Below are 22,842 nucleotides of genomic sequence, written 5' to 3'. Positions count from 1 at the left end.
AACAGACCTATAAATAAATATTTGGGCTGTTGTCTCCGAAGGCCTATATCATAACCGCTTTGTGTTTAAAGACATGTCTAAAAAAATGTCCACCGGAACATGATGATGATATGCATATGTAAAACATGTTCTTTAAAAGCATTTCTTTAAAACACAAATTATACTTCCCAACTGTAGGGGGAGCCCAAGAGCAAGAAATATCAATTCTCACATAATGCTGCTCTAAATGTGGAGGGTGAACTCTGTTGCACTGTTATAAGGTTAGGGCAGTAAGGTATGCCCTATAATGTATTATTAAAATTAAGGCAGACTGGTAAAATGCTACCCAAAGATGCTGGTAATACCATTTAAAGCTTTTGTGTAGGTGCACTGGTCACTTTGAATATCACACTGTCTGTATTTACAGGATAGTCATCACAACCCCTGTCTCCAACCACCAACACTAAATCTGAGTGTAAGCTTCTCCACAATGCACAATTTCATGTAAAAATCTGACTGACCTTGTTGCCATATTGACCAAATGTTGCTAAAATTCTGAAAAACTGGTGAAATTTCCCTTTATCTGAACTGAACAAAATGAACTACTTTAGAGTACTACATACATAAATCCTGTGGTTTCCCAGACAGGAAACACTGTTCTAGAGACAGTTTAGAGTCTCATTTTCATTTTTGATCAGCCTTAAGAACAGCCATCATCATCTTCTCTTTCCACCACTTACTTCTGTCCTCAGATCCTTTTTTGCTTCTAAAAAACGTCACAGTTTTAGAAATAACTTGGAGAAACTTTGGCAAATTAATCAAGACAGAAAATAAATAAACAATATGTAAGAAATTCAATATTTACAGAATCAAAACATCCTCAGAACAGAAATTGTCCAAGTATACAAACACAATGTAAGGGTTGCTCCAGAGCTTATGTGCAAGGACTTTTTAGCCAAAGATCAACAAAATATATCCTGAATTAACCATCTGCCAGGCCATCGCTGTGTTCAAATCAAGTAAATGGATTGCAATTGCAATTTGCTTCTTCAGTCTGATACCACAGACTGTATTCAGTCCTGAATCCATGTGCCTGGATCTTGATTGGGCACCAGATGGTCCTGCAGTCCTTCACATAACAGTGACATCAACGTCTTAGGAGTAACTCTCGTTCTCACTCCAGGTAGTCATCCACTGCTTCTTCTCAAAGGGATCAAACATGACATTATCATCATGAAAGTGACGCGTCTCCTTACGGATCCTCACAGCATGGTATTTAGGAACGCTGTCATCATTCTTGGAACGTTTGAAAAATCCACACTGTTGAAAAGTAAAATGTAAAAAGGTGCTCCATCAAAATTCAGTCAACTTCAGATGTATGATGAATTTGAAAGACATTTAACGCAGATTTTGTAGGCAAAGGTTTGGAACACAACTTTAGAAAGCACACTGTTGAAAGAGCATGCTCGACAAGCATTCCTAACAGTCAAGCTGGTAAAGGAGAGCCTTTAAACACCACTGGGACAAAGGAACGACAGACAAATTAGGAAGACTGCTGGAAAAAGAAGAAATGCAACAAATGTGGTACGTGCAAATGAGTAAGCATAATCAATACTCTCATTCAGATTCAGAAATTCACACAGTGCTGACAAAGCAAAAGAGACACACTGTTCACAAGAAAGCTCTTTGTTCTTTCTTTTATCTTTTGGCAAAGCAAAAGAGGCGTTAGTGATTGTTAAAGCTATGTGCCACTGCAGCTCGGGGCATCCCTGTAGTCTTGTATATTTTACCCAGGCAAGGCCTCTAGGCCTCTGTGGAGAGCTTGTCTTTGTCTGATGGCTGAGCATGGATCTCAGCTTTGTGAAACGCTGCATCATATTGGTCTTTTTTGGCACGCTTGAAGAAACCGCACTACAGAGGGAGGAAGGTGTTTGGTCACTGTAAACAATTGATGGCAGCGGTCGTGTAACACTTTGCACAATACAGTTCAGATAGACATTAAATCTCGCTGTTCATAAAAAGTTTGTTCAAATGAATATAAATCAATATCCAACATCACCTCTGGTCTCCTAGGCTTACCTTCCAAAGTAGAAGCACTAATAGAGCCAGCATCAGTATGCCCGCTAATACAGCCACCAGGATTATCCACCATGGAACCCCGCCATAGTGAGCCACAGTATTTTCAGGGAACACAGTCAATCTCACCTTAAATGGAGAGGAATAGACATGTTTACTGTTGGTGCAGGGTTGTTCACACTCCAATGAGAAAAGAGAAACCTTCAGTAGATGCACTACAAGGCCAAAGGTTTGTAAGCACATGCTCTTTTTTCCCCAAGAGTATTAATAGTAAATTGGTCTCATCTACTCTTCAATAAAAGCTTTCCATTAAATGTTGGAACAGTGCTGTAAAGATTTGATGGCATTCAGCTATAAGAGCATTAGTGAGGTCAAGGAGGCCTATTGATGTTGGGTGATTAGACATAAAGTCCACTCCACCTTTTTACAGATATTTACAAAGATATTCCATTGAGTAACATCACTTCAGAGAATGCAGTTTCACTGCTTCACAGCCCAGTACTGGGGAGCTTTACACCCCTCTAGCCATCACTGAAACCACTCAAACCAGTCTGCCCATTCTCTGCTATCTGCATCTTCTAATGGCTGCTTCCATAATAATAATAATAATAATAATAATAAATAATAATGTCACAAACAAAAGTTGCCTCAAACTGGTTTTGTAAACATGACAATGAGTTCAGGGTTCTTTAGTGGCCTTCCCAGTCACCAGATCTGAAGATGTGGTTAAACGTATTGGTTCTCATTATATAACGTCTTCAAAACTAGCTTTTTTTAGAGCTTAATTTCTATATACGGACTGTATAGACTGTGGAGTAAACCACACATTTGAAACCTTTTACAAAGTTTATGTATTGCATAAAACCTATTTATTTAAAACTGGGTAACAGAAATACAATTTTCCCTGATATGGGCCCTTAAGTAGCAGAAATCCACTAATTGCGTGATTACATGCATACATATAGACCAAACATACGGTTCGGACATACAGTCCTGTATCCGTCACCAAGCTTTTTACCTTTATACAGTGTTTATTATTTATTAAATAAGTCTTGTATAAGGTCAACACCAATGTCTTACATATATGATACATATGAGAAATGTTACCTGTGTCTCTGGGTTTTTCAGCACAATGTTCTTGGCAGAAACATCAAGACTGATGGATGCTTGCACTATCAAATCCAGATAATTATAGGATGAAAAGTCCTGTTTTGAAAAAAGAGGTAACATTTGAGAGGTAGCACATAATAAACATTACACAGCCATGCTTTACGTTTATTATAAGGCGTATTACTGTGCGTACTTCAAGGAATGTAGAGTTCCAAAGTCGTGATCTCAGAATAATGTCTGCACTACTGTCCAGGTTCAGCAGAGGGCACTTGATCTCCACACATCTTGCATCCCCAAAACAAGACTATAAAAGCACATTAATCCACAATCAGGCACAATTCCAGGCAGGAGTTTTGGGCATTACAAGAGGAAGGACTGATGAGAAGAATGTCTACTTGACTTACCAGAGTTTTGTGTTTTCTTTGGTCTGTAAAAACAGATATTTTGCTTTCCTCTGCGCTTCTACTTTCTTCTACCTCTCGCTTCTTCCTGGACAAAGTGGACTGCTAGAAGAGCAAGGCATGAAAATATCAATGCCGGAGTAGCTGTAGTACCATAGAGTCTACATTGAGAAAATTGTGTTGATTTTTTGTTTTATTAGATTATGTAGTGCTTGCCAAACAAACACAAACAACAACAGCAATAGATAACATTATTTATAGTAACAGTCTCTGTGGACAGGGCAAAGTAAAACCATCCCCATTGGATTGTCTGAAACAGCACAGCTACAGTGTTGATTTCAAGTTTGGTTTCTCACAAAAACATGTATTTCCATTTTTCTGATATTATTTATTACAGCCATTGCTTTTATACCATGTGAACACTTTATGATGAAAATAGAAATAGGAATAGAAATAGAAATTTTGTAAACCATGTTGGGATAACAGCAACAATTTAACGGTGGGGTCATGACTAGATTGAGCAAAAATGAGCCAAAAAAATCCAATTTTTAGTGCATTATTAAGACAAACACTACAAACTATTAATTTTAATGATAATTTGACCTTTAGTTTTGAGTGTTTTGGTCTCTTCCTATTCATAGAGATCCTGGTCTTGTGTGACTGGAAATAAGTTCTGGATGACCACATTAAGGAGGGTAAAAGCAGAAGCATTGATGTGTGAAAACACTTCAAATGAGTATTTGACAAAACCAGGCCAGTGTGTTAAACATGCTGTTTAAACTGGCCACCCATAGTGGCACAACACTAGTTGCAATTGAGCCCACAGCTCAGAGTGAAGCCACGAAGAAGAGTCCAATCTGGCCCACTTGTGTGTTAGAAGCTAAACAGCGACCGCTACCCTTACCTGGTATTTGCAGTTTACAAGAATCCAGGAATTCTAGCCTGGGTCTTGAAGGTAATCTTTGGGATGAAACAGTGAAGGCAGGGACAGCATTTGTTTGGCTGCTGAGTTTCAAAAGAACTATCTTAAGATCATTTCTAACAAGACTGGTGACCCCACCTGTAAGGCCATTTGGACACAATACAGCACTGGTGCTGTGTAAAGAAAAAGGACCACAGTGGGAAAACTGATTGTGAGACAGATTACCTCAGTTAGACCCAGAGGGTTTATCTCACTCTCAGGTGAACAGCTGATCTCCTCCAATTCTTTAGAGTGGATCTTCACCAGGTATAGGAGCCACTTCCCCACAGCAGTCTCTTTAGGCCATTGGATATTAAGAGAGGCTGTGCCAAACGATTTCAGAGGCTTGCCTAAATTTATTACCTGAAGTACAAACATTACACTTTCCTGGTCAGTATTGTATTGTGGAAGTGAATTACATTTCTTCATATTTATTTCAAGACTGTGAATTAAAAGACCACAAAACTGCAGCGTTTACCCTGAATTCATATTCGATTAAACTCCCAACATCCTCTTCTGACTTCATGGCACTCTCCCCTTTAACATCCCCTCCAAAGTACACCTGAGAGGGCTTGGCAACCCTATTGCAGAGCAAACAAGAGTTAACAAAAACATCATGTCCACTTTACGCACTGTGACATACTTAGTAGTATAATGAGTGAGAGATGACACAAACCCTTGAACAGACAGCAGAAGTTCGATCACAACTTTAGCTTTAGCTCGTACTTTACTCAAACCTTCCTGGAGACTTGTTCTGTTGAGGAGAGCATATTTAAACATCAGTGAATACTTAGTGAAAAAGTAAAACGTTAACCAGGAGGTAAAATGTTTGCTGGAACTGCTTTATAATGAATAACTCACGTCTCCAGCTGGAGATCAACCTCGACCTCTGTGGTGTTAAGAGAGATCCTGGCAGTGCTCAGTATGATGTAAAATGTGACCTAAAACATACCATCAAGGTCAATGATGTTACAAGTATCTTATACACTTCATAATCTTACACAGTAAGAACCCCAAAGTAAAAAAGTACCTCAGAGTCTCTTTTAAAGGGGTTTCCCAGCTCACAGTCTGCTTGGGAGCCATTCTGATTGGCTGCACAGATCACTTGTTTGTCCTTAAGAATGTAAATATAATAAATAAATGCACTTTTTCATAATCCATACTACCAAAAGTATTGATGTAATATTTTTGTATTTTATCTAATTAAACTTTTATCAGATTAAATAGTTGGTTACTTTGCTAGTCATGGTGGTTCTATGGGACCTGAATCCAGAATATGAGAGTGAGTCACCAAACAGTCCCACTAGTTTGGCTTCATGAGCATCGTCTCCATTCCTGTTCCTAACTGTGACCTCCAGAGCAATGTCTTTCTGGTCACTCAGAGATACCACTGCAACACCATTCTTCCTGTTATTGACAACACAATGCACATAAATAGATATGAATGTCCATCTGAACACAGCAGACCACTTCTCTGACAAACACTTTGTGACTTTGCCAAAATGTGACAATCACTGGACCAATAGAAGTACTCAAAAATGACTTGGCTTACACTGAAGGTTTTCCTGCCTTGTAAAGTTGCCATTTTGGAGACACAATAGCAATATGCTTTATATTTTTACTCAAATGTAGTCACCAGATTTATACAAACATTTATTGTATAATGTGCAGATACTCACACAGGTAACGGAGGAAAGATGTCCTGATTGGATTCTCTGTAACAGAATCTGTACTGGAGATGCAGGTTACTCTGGCAGATGTTGTCGGTCCCACATCCCTCCTTTAGGAAGTTAACCTAAAATAACAAATGAAAGAGCTGCTTTAGTTCTATACTTCTGCATCAATTGTGTGGGAATGTGTACTATTTCTACAGCTATGTTTTACTAACCATAGTGTGTGAAGCAATAAAGCCCTGTAGTAGCTGCTCTGTATGTGTTTACCTCTGCGCTGGCCTTGCTGGGCAGACTGGAGTCCAGCACTGGCACCAGCTCTGGCAATGAGCTCTGTCTTTTGCCTCTCCTAGCGCTTGCAATATCCACAGACACCTCGATGGGGATTGCTCTAAGCTTGTCCTTGATGTTTTCCTGAGGAAAAACAAATGATACACTGAAAATATGAGTCACATTGTTTGAGTAGCCCACTGTAGGTGCTTTGTGGATTCTTCATTTGCGTAATGTTAACTTGTTAACTATAAATCTAATCCTAAACCTGCTCCTAAACTTAAAGCTCCAACTGAGATTTACCAGATAATTTGTTAATAATTCAAACATCTTTACATAAACTACGAGGGGATATTCAATGACTAATGTTTTACAGTGTAATATACTAACCACATATACAGTGAGTCCAAGAAGTATTTGATCCCTTGCTGATTTTCTTTGTTTGCCCACTAATAAAGACACTATCCTTCTGCACTTTTAATGGTAGATATATTCTAACATGGAGAGACAGAATATCAAGACAAAAATCCAGAATATAATTTTAAAGAATATATTTTAATTAATTTGTATTTCAATGAGGAAAATAAGTATTTGATCCCTCTTGCCAAACACACTCAATACTTAGTGGCAAAGCCTTTGTTTGCAAGCACAGCGGTGAGACGTTTGTTGTAGTTAACCACAAGTTTAGCACACACACCAGGGGGAATTTTGGCCCACTCTTCTTTGCAGATCCTCTCTAAATCATGAAGGTTGGTGGGCTGTCGCTTGGCAACTCTGACCTTCAGCTCCCTCCATAGATTTTCGATCGGATTGAGGTCTGGCGACTGGCTGGGCCACTCCATGACCTTAATGTGATTTTTCTTGAGCCAATCCTTTGTTGCCTTTGCTGTATGTTTAGGGTCGTTATCATGTTGGAAGACCCAACCACGGCCCATTTTCAGATCCCTGGCAGAGGGGAGGAGGTTGTCCCTCAGGATTGTGCGGTACATGGCTCCATCCATCTTCCCAGTGATGCGGTGAAGTAGCCCTGTACCCTTGGCAGAGAAACACCCCCAAAACATTATGCTTCCACCTCCATGCTTGACGGTGGGCACAGTGTTCTTGGGGTCATAGGCAGCATTTTTCTTCCTCCACACATGGCGGGTGGAGTTGAGGCCAAAAAGTTCAATTTTGGTCTCGTCTGACCACAAAACCTTCTCCCAATAACTTGGTTCATCTTTCAAATGATCATTGGCATACTTGAGGCGCGCCTCCACATGTGCTCTCTTCAGCAGGGGTACCTTTCGGGCACTGCAGGATGTGAATCCATTGTTGCGCAAAGTGTTGCCAATTGTTTCCTTGCAAACCGTGGTCCCAGCTGCCTTCAGGTCATTTGCTAACTCCTGCCGAGTGGTTGCAGGACGATTTCTGACTGTTCTCAGCATCATTGCCACCCCACGAGGCGAAATCTTCTTTGGAGCACCGGGCCGAGGTCTGTTGATTGTCATGTTATACTCTTTAAACTTTCTGATAATTGCACCAATAGTTGTTACTTTCACATCCAACACCTTACTAATCTTTTTGTAGCCCATTCCAGCTTTGTGAAGGTCAACAATTCTGACTCTGAGGTCCTGTGACAGCTCTTTGGTTTTACCCATGTTGGAGACTTGAAATCTGTGTGATCTGTCTGATTCTGTGGACAGGTGTTTTTCACACAAGTGATTAGTGAGAACAGGTGGCTTCAGGTCAGGTAACAAGTTGATTGGGAGTGTCTAACTGGTCTGTAAAAGCCAGAACTGCTAATGAATACTAAGGGATCAAATACTTATTTCACTCCATGAAATACAAATCAATTAATATATATTCCTTAGATTTATTTTCTGGATTTTCTTTTTAATATTCTGTCTCTCCATGTAAGAATACATCTACCATTAAAAGTATAGAATGATCATGTCTTTATTAGTGGGCCAACGAAGAAAATCAGCAAGGGATCAAATACTTCTTGGACTCACTGTACCATTATATTTAATTTTATAGGCAAATTTCCACTTTATACTGTGGACACTTTATCCTGATTAAGGTTTTTTTAACCTTACAGGCAAAAAGCTTACCAGGACGTTTATCTTGTATGTAATTATATATAAGATAATTAAAAGGTTTGCAGTGACTGTTTCTATTTTGCATTTGCAGGTGAAGAAGACAAGCAGCTGGTACCTGCAGCCGGAGTTTGGTCTTAAAGCATGCTCTCTTGTTCTGCCCTCTCAGCTCCAGCGAACCTGTAGACTGGAAGTCCTGATCTGTTGGCTTCTTATCCAGGAAGGATACTCTGGAGGGCAAACCCTGCTTCCTGCGGAGTGACTCTGCCTCCAGTGTGTAGGAAATCACTGTTGGGGGTAAATACATTACAACTATGCTAATTATGTACATGCTAACTATGTTAACAGGTGACCTCTTTTACAATGAGCAAAGAAAGAAAGAATGAAGTAATGTGTTTTTTTACATGTTGTAAAAGTAAGTGATTGCAGAGAAATTCTGAAAAGTATTTTACTTACTTAGTTTAGGACTATAAGTGATGGGGTTTGCTTTATATGTAAAGCAAGCTTCAACATTTAAGCTGTAAATAAAAAAATAAATAAAAAAGTCAAGTCAAGTTAAGTCAAGTCAAGAGGCTTTGACTATTTTTCAACTACATACAGAGTACACAGTGAAACGAAACAACGTTCCTCCAGGACCATGGTGCAACACAACACAGTGCATACAGACAATACAACACAATGCAGACAGAGCAGACGAGACACAGAGTGCACACTAGACAGTAGTGGGAAGTAGGGTTGTGCAATAAAATGTGTATACTATGTTAAAACCAGTAGATTGCAGCACAGGTTAGTGCAGTTCTGTAGCAGCTATTTTTTAAAATAAATAACAAGTAAATGTAATGACTGAAAAAGCATAATCCACATAAAATACATCTCATTTATAATTCAAGAATATCTTACCAAATACTGTTGCCACATGTCTTCTTTGTCAGGTCAATTTCCTTTGGTGTAACCTTGATTTCTTTCTTCATGCTGATGACAGGTCTGGACCTGAATTGGATTTTAAGTTAACTGACTTGCAGTGTGGTAGGTGAGCGAAAGTTGATTGTTGACTGAACTGATTATAAACAACATAAGTATACCTGTAAACAAACACTGCATCAGACAGAGACCCAACAGCCAGATCCGGATAAGAGTTCTTATCCAAATCCATATTCCCAGCCAACGAATAGCCAAACATCTTTATGCCATGTTCCTTCCCTTCCAGAATCTGTAAGGAAAGAAGGACAGGAAAAAAAAACAGTGTTCAAGAGCAGTATAATGTTTACCATGCATCGATGAGGAAAGACAACCTACTGTATATTTTTACTCTGTTGACAGAGCCGAGCCTTATGTAATAAATCACTAGTGACATTCAGAAAATGGTGGTACAGGTCTTCAAGTACCTTTGTAGTTTGTTGTAAAATTGTCTAAAATTGCTGAAGATTGCCCATCTCCCTGCCCTTTTTCATAGCAATGGTGTTTCGCTCTCAAGGCTGTTATCCATTACAAAAGCCCATACACAGCAGAATAAAGAGAGGCAGGGAGATCGAGAGGTTAGAGATCCGGAAAGAGATGTAGAGATGAAACGAGTGAGCTAAAGCGAGAAAGTTCGAGCGAGATTTCCTGACCTGAGCTGGTTTGGTGTTAATACCATCCGCAGATCCATGATAGATGTACACTCGTCCTGAACCTCCATCTGCGTAGGGAGCACCTACTGCAAAATCTGCCATAGAAAATGAGGAGTGTCAGTCAGAACATGCACAAAACAAATGAAGTAGTGCACAAACATGAACTGACAAATGTGAAAAATAAATACGACAGTACACCTGCTATCTCAACCTGGAAGAAATGCCATGTAATATATGTATGCCATGCAGATAACATACAAAAAAGAAGATCCAAATGGTCTTTCAAGTAGCTAAACTTAAACTATTAGCTCCATTAATGTGTATTGTGTTACGTATAAGAGAATACTGCAAATGTTTGTTTTGGTTTCCTCCTTAACATTTAGCAGTCTATGGTCAGGAGACGCACAATTAGCTTCGCTCTCTCTGGGTAAATAGGATGGCCCTCCCTTTTTCCCCTGATTGGTCAATGTGATGCAAGTCAATGCGGTGCGTCTGTTGGCTGACATAACAGAACTGGCAGTTAACACTCTCCTCCAAGTGTGTTCAGCTGTCCAGTGAGGTTGCATTAGCAGCAGTTGTAAAAGATGCAGTTGCTTGCTTCATGTGACTCAGAGAAAACACATGCTAGCTTTCACCCTCCCAGCATTGGTAGCATTGTGTAATGGGAGGAGTCCTAGCTGTGGTGTTTGGGTTTTTTATGTGTTTAATACAAATTAATATCAGTTTTTTTTATTTTATTTTTTTTTTGCAGCAGCAGCAGCATAATTCAGATAGAAAACATCATACAGCTCAATCAGGAGTTCAAATAGAAAAGCTGCACAGCTTAGGTGGTTCCTACGTCAGGATGGTTATTGGATATTCCATGTGGTTGCTATAGTTTTTCTAGGTGATTACTATGGTGTTGCTACATAGTGGCTAGACAGTTGCTCTGGCATCCCAGGTGGTTTATTATAGTGCTGACTGTGGTATGCCAGTTGGTTGCTATGTTGTTTGTGTTTAGTGGTGGCTGGGTAGTTACTATAGTGTTTCTGGGTTGTTACTATGGTCCTACTAAGTGATTGCGAGGCAGTTGCTATAGAGTCTCTAGGGTGTTGCAAAGTGGATGCTGTGGTTGTATAGTATGGTTGTGGTACCATAATAAAAAAGAAATGAGACACCCTATAGCCTTGCGATTCTTGTAGGTACACACCCTCATGAGAACTGCAGGACTGCAAGTTCATGATTTGGTACAACGCTGTTACAGACATAAGTATGTCACAGACATAAGTACCCCACCGAAAAGCACCAAGAATACAATGTGCCCCACCTTCATATGAATCCAGGTTGATATCACCTATCTTCTCCACCACCAGTCCAAACATAGAGTCTTTAGTTCCATTGAGGCGAATAGGCACCACAGTGCTCCACTTTCCGGCCCTGTTGATGTAGACATACACAGCTCCGCCCACCTCCCCATCTCTCTGGAAGAACTGAGGCGCACCCACCACAATGTCCTGCCACCTGGATGAGAATTCACACATACACCCAATGACGTCTCACCAACACTCAAACTCATGTTTAATACTCCCAAACAAATATGAAAGTTCTCTGTGGTTCAGTCCTGAAACAGCCTGTCATGTCAAACTAACAAGAGTGAGAATTCTCTCAATCAGTCATGTGAATTATTTGCTGATGGCAGTGTGGTTTTTGTGCTATTTATTTTTGATGTCAGAAGATCACGGAAAAAACAAGGGGAAGCAGTTCCTTATTCAACAGTTTGCCATACCCATCTCCATTCAGATCCACCACCGCTACATCATATCCAAATGAGGAGGCTAGTCCAGGTCCTTCCAGAATATATTCCGGCGAGAGCATGGTGGACACCTCCCCCTCTTTCTTTAGCAAGATTACCGCTCCACTGTGATTGGCTCGGGGAGCTCCAGACACCACAATCAGTTTGCCCTTTTCAGTAATGCTGTGACCAGAATCCAGAGAGAAACCTTGGGACAAGAATCCAAAATATATTTCAGAGCTCGGAGACAACAAGAAAAAAGGGTTGGCCTTGAGCTACTGTTGGACTTAAGTAATAGTCACACTTAGCAAACATAGCACAATGAGAAATCATTTTTCCCAGATGTGATAATTAGTAAATAATATCTTATACATATAAAAAAGGGTAAACTAAGTGTAAGAGGGAATGTAATTAATACAGAGCAAATTTTGCACATACTAAACATTTTTGAAATTGCTTTCTAACATGAAAGTGTAAGCTAGATCACCAAAAAGGGTTTACGGAAACATATAATAACATATTTCGTTTGCTTAAAGAACCTTTCTGATGAACAGTTTTATTGTCATTTATAAAGAACTATACAGCCCTGCAGAGTTTAGTGTTTTCTCTGCTCGCAAAGCAGCCTAACCAACTAATTAGCTCAATATCAAGCAGTTACTAAGATAAAGTTGATGTATTATAGCAAAAAATAATGCAAAAGTATTAAAAATTATATTAGATATTTTTTACATTAAAATACAAAAATTGTTTAGGGGTTGGTAGTCGGGGACAAGGATAAGTGTGCCTGTGTACTACAGCTTTAAAAAGTGTCTCTTTAAAGAGACCTTAGTAAAGGCAATGTGTAGACCTGTGACAACTCAAATAAAACTTCAAATGAATAAATGGTTCTTTGCCTGGTTAAATGTTTCTTTGCTATCATAAAAAACCTGTTGCATATGTATCTTTACAGAAGCTTTTGAAAAATGAGCCAATCCCAGCCAGGAGCCAATCCCTTATTAATTAAGTAATGAATAACCCCCTACATATTTATTTTAGAAATGCAATCAAACAGTTCTTACACTGACCAAACAGACACTTCCAAGCATTGGGAATCCTGTACAATACAGATACGTGCTCACCTTGCTCACCCAAACACCTGGGTGAACTCATCTAATTATTGATCGCTTTAAAAGTTGAATGAAGTGTGTCTACATAAAGAATCACCTCAGACAGAAGCTACAAGCAACTGTTTTTTATTATACAGTAAAACAATGTTTTGCAGCCAGGAGCCAATCCCTTATTAATTTAGTAATGAATAACCCCCTACATATTTATTTTAGAAATGTAATCAAACAGTTCTTACATTAACCAAACATGTTCCATCATATCAGAGTAATGAGATCAAGAGTCTGTCTCCAGTCATGTGCGGCTTTTAGCTTTTATTATTCTGTTGAGCTACAAATAGTGTCTAGACTTACTAATCATTTTACATCCAATTGAAATCATTCTCTTTGTTCTTTTACTTTTGCAGGTATAATCATGGCCTAATTTGCTAAAAATAAATAAACAATTTCAACTTCAACCTTTCTATTGGCTCAGAAAAAACATTGCACATTTGTGGACTCACTGGCTCCCTGTCATGGACACCACTTTGAGAACCATGGCTTTATAGTTACACTTATAGTACACCTTTTCAGGACCTTTTTGCTAATAGTGTATGACATTGCTCCAAGGAACCCTTTTTAGAGTGTAGAACAAGCCCAGACAAAAAAAAAAAGCCCAGAGCCAGTATATGTACTGCTCTTCCCATTTTAGCCTGTAGAGGGGGTGACTTGTACTGAGACTGACCAGCACAAAAGGCAGAAGGCTGATTTAAAAACACTCCTTTTAAAGCACACACTCACTCAAAGATTAGCAAAGTTCATCAGGAACAGTTCAACCCACCTAAGTAACTGTTAGCAGGTACAGGCACCAGATCTGGCTCCAGACGACTTTCATCTCCGACCTCATATGGTCCATCATCATAAAGGCCCATTTCCAATAAGGTGTTGTTCTTTTGTTCCACTCGCACGATGCCTGAAAGCCACAGAGGCAACATAGATCATAATGTTTTGTCTACTTCTAAGGAGAAGGAGAAAATGTACAGTGCTCTTTCTCTTCAATGACAGTGAAACACAAATTGGACTGTGTGATCTACCCTACAACAGCTCTCACTCCCAAGCATTGGGAATCCTGTACAATACAGATATGTGCTTACCTTGTTCACCTAATTATTGAACTCATCTAATTATTGATCACTTGAATGAAGTGTGTCTACATAAATAATCACCTAGGACAGAAGCTATAAGCAACTGATTTTTATTATACAGTAAAACAATTATTTTCCATAGTAAACAAGAAACGTCTCTATCTACAAAGTGTCCCATAAAGGGGGATGTTTTCTCACTGAGCCCTAACAACTGTCCAACACTGCTTCTTTAACTCTTTTACCTTTCCAGTTGTAAGCTCCTGGGGCTCCAAAGATGACGTAATGGTAGTCTTTGGTAAAGGTGGCAGCCAGACCCTGCTGACAGGCGCCAAACCTTTCATGACCTCTGGCACGACCCTCACAAAACTTCCAGTTCCCACCATCCTCATCTGACTGACTGTCAATGCTCAAGTCCTGACTGAACACATAGCAGCGGCCGGTGATGTCCCGCGACTCCTGCGGTGTGTTCACAAACAGACGCCGCTGGTACCGGTGGGCACATGTCTAACAGGGAAAAAGCAGAAACTTAATTACCTCTGCTGTACATTTACGACAGTAGGCAAGTGCTGAATGAATGGGTTGGAAAAATGACTCACTAACATAAGAATGAGTCACTAATTAATAGTTCAACTGTACATTATGTGTTATGAACAGTGTAGTATGAAGTAATGTATGTATTAGTGAGTCCTACCACAATCTTTCCCCCTGGGCCCTGACTCTGTACAGTCACACCCATCCACTGATTCTCCTTACTCTCCACACGCACATCAGCTAATGGCAAAACATTCAAAACAATGTGTTAATCTCTGTTTGGTCAAGTTAATCTTTATAGTTAATTTAATTCCCAAAAATATTCTATCACAATACATCATATTACAGTATTATGTACAGTATAAGACTGCAAACCATAATGTTTTGTGAAAAGGTAATTAAAATTTTAGATGTGTGTCACTAACCGTCATTGTCAAACTCAATCCGATCGCAGTCATCCGTGTGGGTGGTGATGTCACAACTGTACAGACCCCCAGTGATGTTAGCTCCCTGCTTGGCTAAAGCTTTGGCCCTGGGAGCTCCAATCAACAGTCTACAAAAAAGTGTCAGAAAAATCAATAAAGCCAACAATAGCATAAATAATTAATATTCTCTCAGAATGAAGATACTACTATATACACATCCAAATGTCCCATAAATGACCCATAATGATTTCCCAATTAACCCTTTTCCAAAAGAAGACAGTAATGACCACAGCGACATGTTTTCCAGTGCTTTCTTGTGTTTGTATTAGAGAAATGCTTTATCACACAGCAATGTGTGAAACAGTGTGATGATTAGGGCAGACAGCAGCTCACTTTAGCCCCAGCTGTCTGTCTGTCTCCTGTTCCATCAGCCAGCTGGACTGGCTCAATAATTTATGCAGACCACTGCCATCACACCGGCACACTGAACAAACTAACAATGCACAACATAATATAAAAGAGCTGGCTAGTTACTCCAGTACTTACGGGCATCTCAATGAGCAAAAATACTCCATTAAGAACGCAGTGATTAAAATTTAATCTTGTATGTTATTATTTCAGAAAGGGTCAAACAGACACCTAACCTTAGCTTCCTGAACAGCTCCACTCCCAAACTAGACACTTTTACAAAGAAATGTGCTGGGAAATGGATTCTTTGACTAAGGATAATAAAACCCATTTTGATGCCATATAGAATCAGCAATGAAAGGTTTTCCTCCAATCTGAGGAACGCTTTAACCAGGCCAAAACCAAATGTTTGGTCAATTTCATTAATCAATTCTGCTTTGTTGATCAGATCAGATCTGGCTATCTTGACGGTTCACATACATTAATGTAAGTGACCTGTCTCTGTCTGTAGTGTGAACAAATCTGTGCCTGCAACGCCACGCATGTGCACATTGATACGTTTATGCACGCCACCTCGTACTTACGTACAGGCAAAAGGATGCATGAAATCCGATTCGATGGTTCACAGTCACGTCGCATCTAATCAAGGACCACATATGAAAGTGATGTCAGATTTGAGTCACTTCAGCTTGGTAATGTGAATATAGGCCTAAAAAGTTGAATTGAAGCTGTCATGGTTCTATATAGAAACATTGCCTTTTCTAAAGAACCCTTTTCTAAAAGTGTTAGAGACCATGTCAGGGCAGCGTGATAGTTATCATAATGAAACCTTTTTTAGAAAGGCCTTTGGCATGGCAGACTGTTCAGTAATAAATAAAAAAAATGTTGGACTTCACGAGCAACAGCTCACATAGGGAACTTACTGTTGGACAAACGACTGCAGGAAAAAAGTAGAGACTTGCTCATTTTTTCCAGGCAGGGCTGGGTGGACTAGGGCGTAGGGGTGACCAGCAGAAAAGGACACATACGAGCATGAGGAGGGAGAAAAGAAAGCAAGATTTTGTAAGGAGCTACTGTTAACAGATTTTACATAAAGGACACAGGCTTTTTCACACTACTGCAGGATGAAAAATCCTTACATGAAGGACACTTTGCTGCAGACTGCTTGAATAAATGCCTCAAACTTCAGGATAAACATAGTTAATGTCATGCAAAAATATTGTATCTCTATACAGGAGGGGGAACAAATGTACTTAACTATCAATGGGGGTCAATGTAAAGAGCATTTCTATTTGTTCATTCATCATGACATTTGACACAATGTACAGGACATCCGCCAGATTCAAATGATGTCAAAAGTGACATATATAGGCAACAATTGCAGTGCCAGAAGAAGCATTATTAAAGCACTCAGTTTTCACTGAGCTATGAAAGGAGGAGAGCACCGAAGAACCTCTATCCAAGCCATGCTGCTGGTCAACATTTCCACCAAACTGGGTGGAGAAGGAATTGGCCAACATACAGAACAGCAGTACAACATGATATTTTCTATGTTGTTACTGTCGTGAAACATTACAACTGAAAAACACTGAATCATGTTGATTTCCAGAAAACATCTGCCAGGAAGAGGTTTGGTTTGGCAAATGAGAGCACACTATACTGCAACTCTCAGAAACAGTTGTAGAATTTAACACGTCACTGAAGGACAACATTGGCATTTACCCGCCATTGCTCAAGCACTTAGGTCCAGCACTCTACTCAACACGTTGAAAACAGGCCACCCATTATTGTGGAGAGAAATCTCATCTTTTCATCTGTGAACCCAAAGCCCCTTAATCTGCTTTGCGGCATGGGTGCATTCAGATGAGTGGGCAGCCAGGCTGTGGGAACCACAGAGTGCTACACAGGATCGTTAGTGGGTCACTCGGCCATAAGGATGAATGAGAGGCTTCATGCTGATCACAGGATAATGGTCATTGTCCACCATTTCCCTTACAGACTCATTCCTGGCCAAGTCTCGCTCCAGTCCATGGCCCCTATCGTTTGGGCTTCTCTTTCTCTCTCTTGGAGCAGTAAAAAGTGTAAACAGTAAAAGCAATTGCTCTGGAATGGTAACCAGCACTGACTTCACTTACTATGAAAAATATGAAAAAATATACAATAGCTTGCAGTTGATGAACATAGCACAAGTCATCCAAAGTGAATGTGAAGAATTTGCCAGTCTGCCCGACCACCACCCTAAAGATGCCACTCCCAGACAGCGAATGCCTAACAATGTCAGGGCCAAATTACATTACTGTGGAAATCATGATATTGTTGAGACTGTTCAGACTATCTAGGGCATTCAAGACATTCTGCCATTCTGATTTTCGCAAATGTTTATTTCTCACTCTGTGTAACTCTGGGAGGAAACAGAGTTTGATTCCGTTTAAGCCTGTAGATCCAGGCAGCAATGCATACTGGCACATCCAACACCACAACATACTAAAACAAATAATACACAATCTAAACGACTGAAACTTCAGTATTTTGACCTCAACGGGCTTTGTCAATAGTTTTAGGTTGGCGGTAGCACTTTTGTGTGAGTGTGCGGGTTTGTGGTTTGTGCATGTGCATGCACAAAGACTCTTGTTACACTGTCCACAGCTGTGTCCTCACAGCCAGATGGGCCACAGCAGCTGGTTGATGCCTGTCAGTTTACCCAAAAACTCTACCCCTACCAAGCTGTACCACAGGCCAGTGTGACCAGTGCCAGCAACAGCAGCTGCTTCTGGCCTAAAAACTTATTCATATCCATAAAAAATCACAACTGTTCAGTAGTGAGCATTTTATTCATTTCCATGGATGAGTGTACAAAGAGTCACTGCAGTTGTTCAGGATCAGCAAGACAATAAATATCTCTCAAACCACATTAAAAGCTTATTCTGAAAAGAAATATCGGGTTGCAAACTATGGGAAAAAGCTCCACAGACATGCATTTCTGACCTAGAAGACCCCAGCAGTTACAGACCTTTGCTAACTATTCATAAACCATGACATTTGAAATAAAGCATGAATTTGCCAACCCTCTTCACTTCTGTTTCATTACACGCTAGGCTATCTTGCACCTAAAAAGGTGCCAACCAAACAATAACATACAGCACATACAGAGTTACATGAAGGACACTTTGCTGCAGACTGCTTGAATAAATGCCTCAAACTTCAGGATAAACATAGTTAATGTCATGCAAAAATATTGTATCTCTATACAGGAGGGGGAACAAATGTACTTAACTATCAATGGGGGTCAATGTAAAGAGCATTTCTATTTGTTCATTCATCATGACATTTGACACAATGTACAGGACATCCGCCAGATTCAAATGATGTCAAAAGTGACATATATAGGCAACAATTGCAGTGCCAGAAGAAGCATTATTAAAGCACTCAGTTTTCACTGAGCTATGAAAGGAGGAGAGCACCGAAGACCTCTATCCAAGCCATGCTGCTGGTCAACATTTCCACCAAACAGACATGCATTTCTGACCTAGAAGACCCCAGCAGTTACAGACCTTTGCTAACTATTCATAAACCATGACATTTGAAATAAAGCATGAATTTGCCAACCCTCTTCACTTCTGTTTCATTACACGCTAGGCTATCTTGCACCTAAAAAGGTGCCAACCAAACAATAACATACAGCACATACAGAGTTACATGAAGGACACTTTGCTGCAGACTGCTTGAATAAATGCCTCAAACAAATGTTTGCTGTAACTGTTATTGCTTTAATAGCTGGCAGTATTACAGTCAGCTTGCAGTTAGTGTAGGTTTCTGATTTGCACCACTTGGGCAAAAGCTTGCTTCCAGCTATCTTCTGTCTATCAGGTTACATTAGCACAGATGGCCTTGTGTATGCATAACCTCCATTCTCGGGTTTAATGGTAAACAAACACCAACCACATAATCATCCACCCTGAATATTCACAGATGCATTGTTTTTTTTTCCTTTCAGAGAGATCCTGAAATTCAATGACAGAAAAGTTGGCTCAGTGCTTGCCCTTTGCACTGCATGGTGCATTATGTGGATAAATGGGAAGAGGATAGGCCAGGCAATGCGGCAGAAGGAAAGTAGCACTGATTGAAATCTGGCCTGCATTCGGAGTGTGACCTGCTGGGAGTCCCACAGATACAGTTACACAAAAAACTGATTGCCTCCTGCAGACATAATACATGATTGTCCCAAACCTGAGCACTGGTCCACAATTCTAACACACCACCTTACACCGCCTGCCAATGTACAATATAAAAAAATGGAGATGGATTTTGTTTCTCTGCATAGTTGCAATGATGGATGAACATTATGCTCATATATCCAATATGCCTCTAATGGTAATGGCTACTTCGCTTCAGTAGTTTCATATATGTCCAGTAAAGGATGAAGATAACTCTCAGGCTGTTAAAGTATTCCAAATCTCCATCTAGCCAATGAAAAGCGTGAACTTTACAAGAGACAAACCCATTAAGGAAACCTGACTCCATGTTCAGCCTGACCTGTTGCTCAGTCATGGCCAATTAGTTCAATTCAAAAACATTAACTGTTTGGAGTTTTTGATAAAGATGTCATACATCCGTTTGTTAGATTTCCTTGCTTAAACTGTACTTTAGCAAGCGCTGGTCTTCCAAGGTGAAGAGAACCATCAGAAAAAAGCCCACTTTGTCATATTGATGCCCTTCTCCATTACAGCAGTGCATTCTGAACTGGCTGAACACAAAACACCACCATGGCAAATCTCAAGCCATGTTTCTGTTCTCGTTTGGATATTCTCAAAATTAGAATGAAAAAAATGATTTCCATTGTTGCATAACCTACTAATGAGACTAGAGCTGGGAGTCTGGAGGGGTTTGCTGCATGACATGAGCATGCTTCATCTGTGCTAGTTGTTCACAGAAAGTAATGTATAAATAAAGCTGAATTATATATCATAATTAATGGAGTGTCAGTGCTCCACAGTTCATACAGTCATGTTTTTGCACGTCAAGATTTAAATAATAATATTTAGCATGAATAAGCTGTTATAACACAATTTTTTTCCCCAAATTGATCTGATCTAAAATAACTCCTCACCAACAAATTTTATTACTTAAGTTGTAAGTTTCTGTTGTTTGAATTTTGTTGAGTTGAAAAATCTGAAAACTGAGAAATGACAGTCACAACTAAACATAAAAAAGCGTATCAGTCACTAAAGCACTTCTCTATCAAACTCCTGAAGTAAAACATTACAATAGAAATTTAAAAAATTATATGGGCCGATCTTATTGGCTCTTTAGTAATCATATAAAGTAATTCATATAAACCCACTTCCCCCTTTTCTCTTTCTCTCCCTCCTACACACTCACACCCACATATGTGTGGGTGTAATTCCCTTCTAACACACGTACATACTCACAAAAAGCACATCATCATGCTTTGTGCGACACAATGCTCTTTCCTGTTTGGACACCACACTCATCTTTACCCCTCCTGCTGGCCACTCATTCAGGTCTATCGGACGCATGACTGCTCATGCACTCTAAACTGACACCACCATATCTAGAAACTCCATGAACACAACCTAGAAGTGATTAAATTATATATATATATATATATATATATATATATATATATATATATATATACATTTCTTGAGGGTGTTAAAAACAATGTATCCTACAACTATCTAGGGAAGGCTTTCCACTAGATTTTAGGGGGTTGCAGGGGGTTTTATACCCCTGTACACCTAGCATTAGGCATGGTGCTGGTTCATGGCCATCTGCTCCAGAGAATCCTGTTCTTTTGGCAGTACTTTTCTACAGGGACTTTACAAGCATTGTTGCATTTTAAGGGTTGTCCGCACACAAGTCCCTCTTATTATCCCCTAAGCTCTGGAGCACTGGAATTCTGGAGTTCTTAAGAGTGATGCACTCTTAAAAATATAGGCGCTTCTCAGAAATATATAGAATTCCATGTAACAGAGATGTTTGAATGTGAAGAACCTTAACAATTAAATTATTAGTCTATTATAAACATGATTATTTAACCAAAAAGCATCTTTATTTTTTGAAGAGTGTGGGACACCATCCTATACCTCTGAGATGAGCTAGGATTGTGAAGTTGTGATCCAGAACTAATCATTCAATTGAATGCAGCCCGATCCTCACAGCAATGTTCCAACATCTAATGTAACAACTTTGCAGATGAATAGAGGCTGTTACTGCAGTAAAGAGGGGACAGACTCCTTATTACCGCCCTTGATTTCGGAAGCACTGGAAGAGCAGGTGCTTTAGCTGTATATAATATAATGTATAATTACAGATCTAGATGAACACTGCAGATATGGCTAAATAAGCTTTCATTCAACACGTGCTGTTTCCCCACTCCTTGCTATTAGTGATTCAGATTTCATTGAGGCATTGTTAAGGCGTTAAAGGAACGCAGCGCAGGCATGTGGAGACTCCTCTTTTGGGCTGATCCACTTAGAAAGCGCATTGTGCTTCGCATTGTTAACTTGTAGCACTGTTCAAAAGCACCACTTCCCCCCAACACAAGACAGTCCCACCATGGCCCACTTCTACTATCAAAAATATTAGAGCTTCAACTTTAGGAGATGCTCGATGAATAAGTACAAACCACAGCAGGACTAAAGACGCGTATTTGCGTTTTGAGCGCAGAGGACAGAAAGCAGGTGCACTAGGAGCTGTGGGCTGCGAACTGCCCCCCTTATTAACGATCCACCATAATTCCTCCATCCACAATCACAGCGAGTGATTCCCAGTGGTCCCAGTACTCACATTCTTTTATCCTCGGGCTGGAGCTGGCGGTGCAGGGCGATGGAGAAGCCGAAGAGACTGCCTGACTCTCCGTTTTTTCTCAGCACGTTCTGGGTGTCCAGGTTAAACGCGCTTGCACCTGTCCACAGCACCAGGGGGGAAATCCACCAGCTGAACCAAAGGAAAACACCCATGGCTCCCATCGCATCTGACGGTGTGTATCGTAAATCCAGTGCTTCAGCTGCTGCCCTGCTCTTTGCTGAAGAGAGCACACCGCGCTTTGCGCTTTACGCCTCACTTCGATCTACCGCCGAGCTGAGAAGTTAGAAAGCCAGCCAGTCAGCTCGCTCCTCCTCCTCTACCTCCTCCTCTAATTTGCTCCTCAACCCCCTCCCCCCGTCCTCACTTCATAGAGTCCTACTGGAGACCATCAGGCCTGGAGACATAATTAGCTTTCAATGTAATAAGTAATGAAGTCCAGAGAGGTCATGAGTTCATGATATTTTCTGTAATTTCACCTCGTGATTACAACTTACCTT

The 22,842-nt window shown here is 40.1% G+C and overlaps 1 protein-coding gene across 1 annotated transcript; it reads right to left on the bottom strand.

Annotated features, from left to right (window-relative positions):
* Positions 1-442: 442 nt before the first annotated feature.
* Positions 443-22,513, bottom strand: itga6a (integrin, alpha 6a). Its single transcript, XM_072685121.1, has 25 exons — positions 22,325-22,513; positions 15,107-15,234; positions 14,842-14,921; positions 14,393-14,654; positions 13,847-13,978; positions 11,918-12,131; positions 11,459-11,652; positions 10,153-10,247; positions 9,625-9,752; positions 9,443-9,532; positions 8,999-9,060; positions 8,661-8,830; positions 6,468-6,611; positions 6,207-6,322; positions 5,763-5,934; positions 5,558-5,641; positions 5,389-5,468; positions 5,204-5,281; positions 5,006-5,108; positions 4,714-4,890; positions 3,570-3,668; positions 3,359-3,469; positions 3,163-3,261; positions 2,059-2,184; positions 443-1,299 (listed from the first exon to the last, which is right to left on the bottom strand). Exons 1-25 carry the CDS (start codon positions 22,504-22,506, stop codon positions 1,135-1,137), a joined length of 3,291 nt encoding a protein of 1,096 aa, XP_072541222.1. The 5' UTR covers positions 22,507-22,513; the 3' UTR covers positions 443-1,134.
* Between the last annotated feature and the right edge of the window lie 329 nt (positions 22,514-22,842).

Source organism: Salminus brasiliensis, chromosome 8, assembly GCF_030463535.1.
Source record: "Salminus brasiliensis chromosome 8, fSalBra1.hap2, whole genome shotgun sequence".
Lineage (NCBI taxonomy): Eukaryota > Metazoa > Chordata > Actinopteri > Characiformes > Bryconidae > Salminus > Salminus brasiliensis.
Note: the sequence above shows the minus strand (reverse complement) of the source record. Positions and strands in the feature narration are given on the sequence as shown.

Excerpts from the sequence above, each read along its gene's own strand:
- itga6a (XM_072685121.1), bottom strand. The coding sequence starts at position 22,506 with ATGGGAGCCATGGGTGTTTTCCTTTGGTTCAGCTGGTGGATTTCCCCC. Across the intron at positions 5,935-6,206 it reads ATCTTTCCTCCGTTACCTGT|GAAGAATGGTGTTGCAGTGG; the intron begins GTGAGTATCTGC and ends TGTCAATAACAG. Across the intron at positions 4,891-5,005 it reads TAATCGAATATGAATTCAGG|GTAATAAATTTAGGCAAGCC; the intron begins GTAAACGCTGCA and ends TTTGTACTTCAG.